This window comes from Podarcis filfolensis (genome assembly GCF_964270895.1).
Source record: "Podarcis filfolensis genome assembly, chromosome: 4".
Lineage (NCBI taxonomy): Eukaryota > Metazoa > Chordata > Lepidosauria > Squamata > Lacertidae > Podarcis > Podarcis filfolensis.
The window spans coordinates 22,540,641-22,553,385 of record NC_139607.1 but is presented as its reverse complement, the minus strand read 5'-3'; the positions used below and the strand labels follow the sequence as shown (position 1 = coordinate 22,553,385).

Below are 12,745 nucleotides of genomic sequence, written 5' to 3'. Positions count from 1 at the left end.
TCCGACTCTTCGTGACCCCATGGACCAGAGCACGCCAGGCACTCCTGTCTTCCACTGCCTCCCGCAGTTTGGTCAAACTCATGCTGGTAGCTTCGAGAACACTGTCCAACCATCTCGTCCTCTGTCATCCCCTTCTCCTTGTGCCCTCCATCTTTCCCAGCATCAGGGTCTTTTCCAGGGAGTCTTCTCTTCTCATGAGGTGGCCAAAGTATTGGAGCCTCAGCTTCACGATCTGTCCTTCCAGTGAGCACTCAGGGCTAATTTCCTTAAGAATGGATGTGTTTGATCTTCTTGCAGTCCATGGGACTCTCAAGAGTCTCCTCCAGCACCATAATTCAAAAGCATCAATTCTTTGGTGATCAGCCTTCTTTATGGTCCAGCTCTCACTTCCATACATCACTACTGGGAAAACCATTACTTTAACTATACGGACCTTGAGTCCTAGTGAAGACCTAATGCAGTGGCATAGACAGAAAGGGGATAGGTGGTTAAAGGTGGCATTTAAAAAGAGCTTACAGCTCAGCTACTCATGTGCAGTGTTGTTCCTTGGGTTTTATGGAGAGATTCAGCCCACCTTTCCTTTCAACCACATGTTTGCTTCTGAGGGTGAGGAAAAACCAGCATGCATACAGGATTATCATGTGCTCTGGGTGAAAATGCATGCCTACGATATCACAACAGCATATAGGAGTAGACTGAGGAAGCTGGGAATCTTAGCAAGCCGAACTCCAAGGTACTGAAAACAGTCTTATAGTGACCCATCGCATTTTTACAAGCAGGAAACCAAACTCCACCCACATTTTAGCTAGCAAGGTTATGATTGCTGCATGCAATTGCTGACACGGATATTGGGTTCAGGATATTATTCGCTTGTTTCGATAAAGCGCGCCCAACTGAGCTGTGTGTTTGCTTATGTTCTCTTTTAGGCTTTTATGTCCATGTTCCAGATCCTTACACAGGAAGGATGGGTAGATGTCATGGATCAAACTCTTAATGCTGTCGGGCATATGTGGGCACCTGTTGTCGCTATCTACTTCATACTTTATCATCTTTTTGCTACCCTGGTATGTTGTATGCCTTGCTGTTTCATATATTTCCTTTTCTGAAATGTTGCTCTTGCTGGCTCATATGTGGATAAAACGAGGCACAGGAGAAATCAGATTTTACAACTGTCTGAGGAAGCTGCCTTTTACTGAGTCAGACTATTGGTCGATCCAGCTCAGTATTGTCTCCTGCAGGTACTTCTCTCTCTACTCCTGCATCTCCTTTAACTCAACTAGCATGGGATGGGAGTAAGCAATAGCCAGTATAGCATCTACTTTTGCCCTGCATTGCCTCCCTGTAGCATATTGGCTTTGGTATGGAAGCACTCACAGGTAGCACAGTAAACTAGGCACACAGAATGACGAATGAGTGTCCAGCATGGTTTCACAGGCGGAAGCTCGCCCCTCTGTGTCCAGATTTCCCCTGTTTTAATTATTTGATGGAATCTGAAGTTCAGCCCTGCAGCTTATGGTGGCCAGTCTTTGCACTAGCGCAAGAAGTTGTTTGTAAACCACGACCATACTCCTTTTCATAATATAATATTGCAGATGCTACCTACAATCATGAAATCACAGAATTGTGGAGTTGGGAAGAGATCCCAAGTGTCATCTAGTCCAGCTCCCTGCAATGCAGGAATGCTGCCCCCAGCCATCACTGGGTGGACTCGAACCACCAACCTTCTTGTTAACAGACCCATTGCTCTGCAGGAGAAGACAGGGTACCTGTCACAGTTCACAATGAAATCGGGGACTACAGTGAAGCAGAAACCTACACCGATCATCACTGTACTTTCCCTCTAGCTGTCATGATTCACAGATTATGGTCACTGGTGACCTCAAGCCTTATTGCAATGTGCTTCATGTGGGGCTACCCTTGGGCCCAGCAGAGCAGTTTTTCAGAGATCTCAAAGTCCCTAAATAAATCCTATACTCCACCCCATCCCCTACCCCAAGTTCTTAAGAATAACCGGTTGGTTCCATTCCCACAGAACTCTAGAGTGGTTTAAAGAAGTTGGTTGTCTTCTGCAGTTCACTCCACAATGAAGGAGATGGACCTTTTATGAAACTCACCACTGCTGCATGGTGGAGTGATGGTTCCTTTCCCTCCCTGGTTCAGATAGTGCAGACCCTACATCTGGAATGCATATTGAGTTTTCATAGTACAGTCCACCTGCCCCCCCTCCTAAACCCCCCCACACACACACACACTGCAAGACGATGCAATTGCAGTGAGATTTGCCACTTCTCTATTACATTTGTATAGTGGTCGCACCACCACTATTTGAGGAACAGAACCAACCCCACCACACTACTACGGGGGGTTCAGTTTATTTCCACTGCTTAAAAAAGAGGGGAAGAAGGGGAGTGAAGCCCTAAGAATATATGGTGACACAATGACAAGTGGATAAAAGAGCAGGAAAAGGTTGCAGTAAATGAGAATGAGAAGGCGGGTTAAAGCTCAAAAGTGCTAATTGTATGCACTTGGAGCTGGATCTGTAGAGAGCTGGAGAGAAATGAATAGCTTTCACAGCAGAAGCTGGAATGGAGTTTAGGTTTGAAAAACAAAAACTGTGTTCAGAGTGAAGTCTATTATTAAAATCCAGACGGGAATGGAAGAAGTTAAACAAATAATAAGCTGAGGTTTAACTGTTCTTTTGTGATAATGTTCTAGATTTGTTTTTGACATTCGGTAAAAAAATCTCCATTGTGTGTCTATCATTCTCAGCTATAGAGACTGGAAATAACCACAGATTAAACTGCAGTGTATTTCATGGCTACTGCACAATTCCTTGATAATATCAGGCACAGCTTTTCAATATCATTCTAGCTAGGGCCACAGTCTGAAACAGAGTTGAGCTAAATATTTACATTTTTGTAAAAAAAAAATGCAGTCCAAAATGTTCCATAATTGCTATTTTATTGTATTTAATAGCATTTCTATTATTATTAAACCCAGTCAGATGGGTAAGGTATAATGATGATGATGATGATGATAATTGATATTGTTATTGTTATTAAATTTGAGCACCATTTGGTGGCAAGGAAGAGCAAATTTTTCATAAATGTACATCTTTTAGCATACTTTTTTTTTTAGTTGCCCATGATATCCTTTAGAGCAGACATTGTGAATTGGATGCATGGTGACTTGGTGGTTCCAGTCCCTTGTAAAGAGCCAACTCCAGAAAATGGTGCTGGTTAATAAGCCAATTAATTAGTACAATCCATCTCCATCTTGGGGGTATCTCCATAGAGCTCGTTTCTCCTCAGCCCATGCAGGCATCACAGCAGAGCCATTTGGGGACTGGCAAGTCCATGCAAACCATCCATGTCCTATATATTGAACTCCATGCAGATCTCTCTCCAAACAGGTACTTTGCCCTTGTAAGGAATCGGCCATTATCATTATCTTCATCATGATATTTGCACTTAGGTAAAGGTAAAGGGACCCCTGACCACTAGGTCCAGTCGTGACTGGGGTTGCGGCACTCATCTCGCTTTATTGGCCAAGGGAGCCGGCGTACAGCTTCTGGGTCGTGTGGCCAGCATGACTAAGCCGCTTCTGGCAAACCAGAGCAGCTCACGGAAACGCCGTTTACCTTCCCGCCGGAGCGGTACCTATTTACCTACTTGCACTTTGACGTGCTTTTGAACTGCTAGGTTGGCAGGAGCAGGGACCGAACAATGGGAGCTCACCCTGTCACGAGGACTCGAACCGCCGACCTTCTGATCGGCAAGCCCTAGGCTCTGTGGTTTAACCCACAGCGCCACCTGCATCCCTTTATATTTGCACTTACTGGTTGCCTTTCCTTACAAAACATAACCCAAAACAGTCTTAGAGGTAAAGTGTGAAACCAAACACTGCAAAATGTAATGTACAGAAAATAAATATTACTTCTGTGATTGACACACCCAGGATCCAAGAGAAAAGGAAGCCTCTTTTACGTGTTGTCACTGACAAAGTTATTTTTTCTGTTTGGTAGAGGGAGGCTTTCATTATCTGCTTCTAATATTGGGCTCTGTTTTTTGAAATCCTTTTGTAGATTCTGCTGAGTTTGTTTGTTGCTGTTATTTTGGACAACTTGGAACTTGATGAAGATCTAAAGAAACTTAAGCAAGTAAGCTTTTTCATGTTGGATATTAATTGCAACAAAGCAATATTGTGTCCTCATTTTTCTGGGAAAATGCAGATGTCAACCACCTTTTCGAGAATGTGAACTAATTAAAATGCCTATATAGTTTACTTTCTGCTTGCCTGACAGAATGCTCTCCCCTTCCCTCCCCTGTGTACTGTTTTGGGAGTTCCTGACTCTCCAGAGCAGATTTAGGGGAGCTGTGGGGGCCATACAGGGGGGGCAGGGAAGGGGGAAAGGCCTGTTGCGCTGGCTGGAATTCTTGTGTTGGGTTTGCTGAGTCCGGTCCTAGGTCCTGATGCACTCCATTTTGACGCAAAAGAGGACATCACAGTGAATGGTAATTTGGGAGAAGCAATGTAAAAACAATGGACCCAATCAAGAAGATGTCCACTGAGCAAAGGATGGCACTAGGATGATAAAGCTGGAACTCCCTGTACACAGAGCAATACATGCTGGAATGTGTGTGGAGGATACAAAAGATGGCTGTTTCATGCTTTATTTTTATTAATCACCTGGAAGTAAAATCTAGAAACTTGTTTCTGAACTTAGCAGATGCACTCTTTACTCAATACCATCACCATGCAGAAAGTTGCACATGCAAAGCTGCGTACCATTAATATTTTTACCAATATGCTTCTGTTGCCATACCAGCAATGAGAGCAGTCATGGCACTACACTTAGTTTGCAGCAGTGTGTAAAAGGTGTGTAAAAGACCATATTGTGAACCTCCTTGCAAATTCAGTAGTATTATGCAAATGGCTCAAAAGTGTCTATTCAGTGCTATCTTGTGCTGTGGCTTAAATTGTCCCTCTCTTTCTCTATATAAAATAAGTTTCTTTCAATATGTTTTGTTATCCATTTTATGCAACATTACACATGATATTATTCTGCTGTTCATTCTGTGTCCCACAGAAATCATAAGTCTGAGGGTATTTAAGCCATTCTATCAGGTGAAAATTTAAGTACCTTGATAGTATTGGGGGAATTTGAATTATACAATCTTCTTTATATATAAAAAAAATCCTAATAATAATAATAATAATAATAATAATAATAATGCATCTGATGCTATACTCCTTAGCAGCCATGTAAAGGGATTAGATATATTGATACATGTTTGTGGTTACATGGCAATGACTGGAAATTGTACAGCTTGTGACAACTAAATTAAAATGTATGCAGAATAAGCAAAGTGACTTAATGGCAGATTCAGGTAGGTAGCCATGTTGGTGGTGCTACTGGACAATTTTTTTTATTTTTCTCCATACATAATCATCTTAGCATTGCTGAGTAAATTAAAACATCAAGTAGGACAGGGGAAACAGCTGATATCCAGTGTTAGTCATAACCAGATTAGACCTATTGAAAACAATGAAATGAATTGATTTCAGTGGGTCTACTCTGACTGAGTTGGGTGTCACCCATTGTCTTTATTGAGGCCCAAATGAATAGAACTGAACTTCCTGATAAGCTGCAATTTCATGCGGGATTTTCTGCATGAACTGAAGTCATGCAGTTCAAGAATGACTGTCTTGATGCCAGTGATAGAGTGGCCTGGTAGGTTAGAAAGTTTTCTTATTTCTGTGTGTTGCCATTTATGGTATCAGATTTGTGTGCATTCATTCTTTTGCATAGGGTCTGCCCTGTTGGTCCTATGTACAACACAGAAGGTTGTGGTTAGCAGTTGATAGCCTAAAACACATTAAAAGGTGAACAAGTGAATGAGCCCTTGATGTTGCGACTCACATTGTTAGTAACTGCAATAGCTTTGCCTGAGTGGATATGGGGGCAAGAGCAGACACCTAAGTTTGTTGCAGGAATTGGCCCCTGTGCATGCTGCTGCTGCTGACTAGCTGTTTTAGGTTAGGATTGCTGTAAACCAGTGTTTCCCAAACTTGGGTCTCTATTTTTTGGACTACGATTCCCACCAACCCTGACCACTGGTCCTGCTAGCTAGGGATGATGGGAGCTGTAGTCCAAAGCCATCTGGAGACCCAAGTTGGTGCAAACCTTTTAGTTATTAGTCTCTGTCCAATGGAGCAGTTGTATTGCAGATCTGGCTTTTTTCTACATTCTGCCCATAATGTAATTAACATCATATCTGGAAATTTCCATTAAAAGGCATGCTTAGAAAGAAAGAAGTTAAGAAATTGCTCCTTTGAAATGGAAGATTGTCCAGATGATTAAGTGACACAGTGAGAAAAGGTTTTCCCTTGAGGTAAATATGATGGAATTCCTGGCTTTGTGCTGATTGCAGTTGTGAACTGTTCTACTGAAATATTGGTTTTCTTATCATGGTAGATAAAGCAGAAAGAGGGGGATGTGGTTTCGTTTTGTTTTTTAATTCGGTGACTTTTTGACTTCTCCATTATAAGTTGGTCACAAGAACAAGAGAAACAGTGTGGTGTTATTGTTGCTTTTCCCTTCATGCCCATTTTCTTAATGGAAATGGCTTTTGTATCATTGTAGGGGAAAATACTATTCCCCATCTGTAATTAAAAAGCTAAATGGAACTCCAGGAGATAGCCGGCTAATTTGCTGTGTGCTGATTCTTCAGAAGTGTCTTGTGCATACCAATTCAAGCTGCACCACCTTGTACAAAAAGCAGTTTGTCTGTTTGCTTTCATTTCCATCTGCTGTGGCCACGAAGATTGAGGCGAAAGCATTGTGGCGGTTGGACTAGATGACTCTTGGGGTCCCTTCCAACTCTATAATTACATGAATTAATGACTGCTAGGAAGGAATGCCTTCTAATTAGCAATTTTTTTTTGCTATTCGTTGTTTCCAGGGAGATGACCTGCACTACAGTGCTGTGGTGGTTCTCCGAAGGAGATGTCAAGCACCACAGAATTAGCCAAGTTCAACTACCCACTAATGGAAAACATACAAAAATGGCAGTCCTACTTGAAAGCCCTTGCTGTTTGAGTAACATTGTGGGCGCTTAGCAGTCACTGAAAAAATATGAAGTGGTGGCCCAGGGTCAAGTACAATGTTTAGCAGCGAGCAGGAAGTGAGGACTTGTGTTAGATACTTCAGATTAAGTATTAACAATTACTTGGCGCACACACCTTCTGAATATACGTGCTGTTCCCTGGGGCCTACATATTGTGACAGTAAGTTAGAAGCACCGTGTGCTGCTACTACTAAACAGAGAACAGGGGGAGGGGAGGAGATGCTGACAAGGAGCTGAGAAGTTTCTGGTTTGGCATTTATCTAATGGAACTTGACTTGTCAGACTCTTCCTACAGAATGGGAAGAAGCAGGAAAACTGTGATTTAAGAGGAAGTAGGAGGGAAGGTAACCCCAATACTGTCCCATGTCCCTTCATCCAGATGTGGTTAGTAAACACATAGAGTTGTGGACCCTTGCTATTGTCACTCCAGTGACCAATTCCCTGTTTTTAAAGGCTATATGAAGCATTCTCCCTCTCCCTTAATTTCATTGATTTTGGCTGAAATGTTTCTACAGTTTAAGTGTGTCATCTAGGTTTTCTTTGTTGACTTGTGCCCACCTATCTCTTGGTATAGCACATTTATTTATGAACTCCTACAAAAGGAACTCCCCTTCCTTCTGTAGCCCAATCCCAGCTATGGTTATTTGGAAAGTCTGACTGATTTTAACTCTGTTTACTTTTACATAAGTAGAGGAGTTCAGCCTCAGCCTAGCACAATCAGTTCACAAAAGCAAGATGCGGCTGTGGTCACAGTCCATTTCTGCAGCATCCAGCTTTGCTTTGCTTTTTTAAGTAAGCCATTTTCTAATCTCTCTCTCTCTCTCTCTCTATATATATATATAGTGTTCTGACATTTATCCTCCATAAATGGTGAAGACTTTTCTTTCACAAATTCTGATTTCACAATCTTGGGAAGTTGATTTCAATTGCATAGTGGTATTTATGAATCCGATATGAAAAATGTAAGAAATTCATTCAAAAATCATGACTGTAGTCTTTCAGCTTACTGACAAAATTAGCAATATATCTGATCTCATTCTCTGTCAGAAGATTTTTTTCCCCCATTTACTTATTTATTTATCACATTTATATATCTCCATATTATTCGACTTATAAAAATGCCAGTAACTTATATTGAAGAAGCTTTCTAAATATCTGATATAAACAGGAAAGCAAATAATGATGTTTCATGGTGATTATTTTATTTTATTTTGTTGAAATCAGTGGAGAAATTCCTATTGACTTAATAGGAACAGAATTGCACACTTTGGAGTTTATATCCCCAGGAGAGGAGTTTGTTGTCGGCGTCTTATTGTTTTTTAACTCACTTTTTAGGACCTCATTTCCTTTTAGAGAAAAGCACACAAAATATTTCATTAAAATTAAAAGAGTTCAGCTGAAGTCTTTGTCAGTTGAAAGAGAAAACACGCCTGTTGCTAATATTATAGCTGGCCTTATTTTGGCTGAAAGCCTCAAGAGGACTGTAATAGGAATGGAATGGAAACATTGCATGATAATGAGTGTCAACATTTGCAGAGATTCTGTATTCTTAAAGGGCCATAGAGCCGGCTGAAAAGATACTGCATCTTGTACCCAATGTGCGTCAGAGAGTACATTGTCTACAAGACATTGGGGTCTGTCCTAGAGAGCTCTGAAATGCAGAAGGCAGAACTCATAGGGGTTGGGAGACATAGGAGTCAACTCCTAGGGGCTGAGGTCCCTTCATCCCCTCAACAAAATATTTTAAGGTGATAGCCCCCCTCCCCAAGTTGATGGACATTGCCCTTCAAATGGCATGTGTGTGCCTTGTGATTGATTATTTTATTCAAGTTGGTACCGCTGTTGGGGGATATTGAGAAAACTCTGTAGTGGGGTAAAGAAACACAGATACTAAAAGGTGGTAGACCTCACTGGAGGCTGCTCCATCAGGGAGAATTGGACGCTGCCCAACCATCTTCAGGATGGACATGGTTTCTTTACACGCTTGCTGTATGCTAAAATGTTTGCAGGATTTGGGGGGGGGCATGGTGTGGTGCTGCTAAAGGCCACCTTCTGAGCTGTGGCATTGCTGCCACATACCAAGATGGTTTCATGGGTAGCAAGAAAGCAACGCTCTTGCGGGATCGCCAGGTTGGCTCTGCCATTGTTTTTACACAGCCTCAACCTCGCCCCTGCACTGTGTCCCATAAATGGCAGCAACACCGCCGTTGGAATGGTGGGTCTTTCCTCCATTGTGCTGGCCGCTCCTGGACATTGTGTTCTGGACGAAAATATATGGCAAATCTTACTTACTCCTACCACACATAGAAAGTTTGCCTGTCTGTCTTCATAACATGCAGGGACGCGGGTGGCACTGTGGGTTAAACCACAGAGCCTAGGACTTGCCGATCAGAAGGTCGGCGGTTCGAATCCCCGCAACGGGGTGAGCTCCCAATCCTCAGTCCCAGCTCCTGCCCACCTAGCAGTTCGAAAGCACGTCAAAGTACAAGTAGATAAATAGGTACCGCTCCAGAGGGAAGGTAAACGGCGTTTCCGTGCGGTGCTCTGGTTCACCAGAAGCGGCTTAGTCATGCTGGCCACATGACCCGGAAGCTGTACGCCGGCTCCCTCGGCCAATAAAGCGAGATGAGCACCGCAACCCCAGAGTCGGTCACGACTGGACCTAATGGTCAGGGGTCCCTTTACCTTTACCTTCATAACATGGTCAAACTAGAGAAATGTCCAGACATACGTAGGATTGCACTATTAGTTATAAAGTGATCGCAATATAAGTGGGACGCTTACTGACACCATTTTGTCCTACTCAATTTACTCTAAAGAATTCACAAACACTAACCCTTCCCCAAACCTCTCATCATACATAGACACTCTAGCCTAACCTGTAGGTGCTGGGGTGGGGGGTGGGGTTTCTGAGCAGACTTAAGCATTTGGAATGCATGGATAAAAACCATGAAATCATTCCTGTGTCCTATAGAAACCCTTAATAAAACTGGGAAGGGTTCCCCAGATCTCCTGAGTCATAAGCTAGCTCTTCTGTTCCTTTATGATTCCTGCATCTCACATTCTGTTCAGTTTATGCTTTCAAAGGAATATTCTCTTGGGAGAGATCAGTTCCCTCTCACAACTTCACACATCTGCCAATCTCTCTCTTCCCACTGCATATTTATGACTCGACTGCAGATGTTCATTACTGAAAACAATTTTGCAACTGATGTGCTATGCTACCTATGACCATACGTTTCCTCAGAGGGCTTGAATATTTGCTGCAAATGTATTGTTTGAAATGAATGAAAAGCTCTGCCTGTCACCAATTCGTGTACCTGTCATTTTTCTCTGTGTTCATGTGCGTCGGGGAACAGTTTGCCCCATTTGGCTAATAAATTTGGGGGGGTTTTCACCCTCAAACAAAGATAAGATGCTACAAACCTGCCTTTCCCCACTAACTGCTGTTATCTTTTAAAGTCTAATGATTGCTTTCTTTGCTTTCCTGATTATTGTACCATGTTGAAAATTGGCTTGTAATTATTCTGTGCTCCAACATTGTGTAGGATTGAGCATGAGGCTCTGTTCACCAGTGCAATGTCACAGCAGGTGAAAGCGCACCACAGCCATCAATAATAATGTGCCTTCCAACTATGCCCATTCGGTATTTCACTCCCTCTAAATAGCAAACTCATTTCGTGAATGCCAACAACCAGGCAGCCCAATGAGGGCCACGGAGGGAAAACAAGGAATATATAAACATGCTCAGAGGTGACCTGAAGTTTGCGGAACTACAAAAATCTTTAATAAACAGGCCCCACTGCTTTCAGATGGCAGACAGGCAGACAAAGGAAACTAGCTGAGAGTGAAAGTGAGGAATAAAGAAGACGAAGGGTAAAAATAGGGAGGGCCTTATAGCCAGTGCTATTTTTCTAGAAAAAGAGGTGCCGAAACTCACCTTGAACGCCTCCCTGGTTCTCTTATCATGGCAATGGCGCCCACCTGAGAGGTGCCGGAACGGAGTTCCGGTTGAAAAAGAAAAGAGCCCTGCTTGTATATATGTGTTTCTTCCTCTGATGCCCTTTGCTCCGTTCCTCTTTCCTCCTCCATGAGAATAATAATAATAATAAATTTTATTTATATCCCGCCCTCCCCAGCCGAAGCCGGGCTCAGGGCGGCTAACAACACTAAAACAGTGCAACATTATAAAAACATTATAAAAATTAATTAAAATCAAAATTGATGGCAACCATAAACTAAAGTTTTGTAAAGATTGCCAAAGGAGGGAGTCAGGCTGTGCCCTGACCAAAGGCCTGGTGGAACAGCTCTGTGTTGCAGGCCCTGCGGAAAGAATCAAGGTAAAGAGGATGAAGAGACATATAGACAAAAGCAACTATTAGACAGGCTCACTTCCATCCATATCACAACCCATCCAAAGAGTTAGAAGTGTGCTCTGCCATTTCATGGAGGTCTATGCTATTTCCTCTTCAGGCTGTAATCCTATACAGTGGTACCTCGGGTTACATACGCTTCAGGTTACATATGCGTCAGGTTACAGACTACGCTAACCCAGAAATAGTACCTCAGGTTAAGAAATCTGCTTCAGGATGAAAACAGAAATCGTGCTCCGGCGGCGTGGCAGCAACGGGAGGCCCCATTAGCTAAAGTGGTGCTTCAGGTTAAGAACAGTTTCAGGTTAAGAACGGACCTCCGGAACGAATTAAGTACCGTACTTAACCTGAGGTACCACTGTATCCTACTACCTAGGAAAGAAGCCCAAACTGAATTTAGTGGGAATTACCCACACTCAATCATGTATAATATTACATTCTCAGTGTATGAAGTCAATGAAGCAAATGAGTTGCTTTGGAACTCAATGATATGGAAAATAATTTTATGCATGGCAAGCCTACCCTTATCTTAGTGGTAGAGTTACACACTTCTTGGCTACCCCTGGGTGTAAGGGACGGGAAAGCTTTTGCTAATAATTATTCATGATAATTAAGCACTTTTCAGGACATAGAGTGCCTTACAATTCTTTGCTCAACCTTGAAAGCAGCCTGGAGGCATTCAACACAGTGTAAATGGCTTTAGAAACATTATGGTCTTCCCTCTCACAATGTAAGTTGTGATGCTACTGTTGTGCCTCTTCCAGGATGCTTTTCTACAATGTGGGCAAACCACAAATATGTCCTGCTTCAAGAATAGGGCAGCCGCAGCTCCCTTTAAAGAAGGCATATAATACAAGGTTGCATCCATTGTTCTAAGAGCATGATAATTTATGGGAAGCAAAGCTGCCCAAGAGATGCTGAGTTTAGGCCATATATGGCCAAATCTTCCAAAACAAAATTATTATGCCCAACTCAAAATGTAAATGAGTGTTTAAAGAGCACTTCTCTATAAACTATCAATTTGTGCACACGAGTAATGCTCTTCTGGATAGAAGCTGCAAAATTAAAGCAAAACATACAGATTTATTGAGGGGGGGAAGAATCGCAACATGTTTTTCAAAAGAATAATTTCTTTTCATTACATACTTGGGAAGTACCAAATATCCTACTTTTGCTACTGTAGGTGTCCAAAAGAGTCAGGCTGACAGTATGGAACATGAACTCTTAAGTATTTCGACATTT

General features: G+C 42.4%; 1 protein-coding gene across 12 annotated transcripts in view; it reads left to right on the top strand.

Annotated features, from left to right (window-relative positions):
- NALCN (sodium leak channel, non-selective) overlaps nt 1–12,745 on the top strand; it is a 184,106-nt gene that overhangs the window by 112,304 nt on the left and 59,057 nt on the right. For all 12 annotated transcript variants that reach the window (XR_014547207.1, XM_083610337.1, XM_083610341.1 and 9 more), the window contains 2 exons: nt 927–1,064; nt 4,085–4,159. Coding sequence is in view for 11 of the 12 variants with exons in the window: in XM_083610337.1 (XP_083466463.1) it covers nt 927–1,064; nt 4,085–4,159 (213 nt within the window). In the remaining variant the exon portion in view is untranslated. The remainder of the gene's footprint in view (nt 1–926; nt 1,065–4,084; nt 4,160–12,745) is intronic.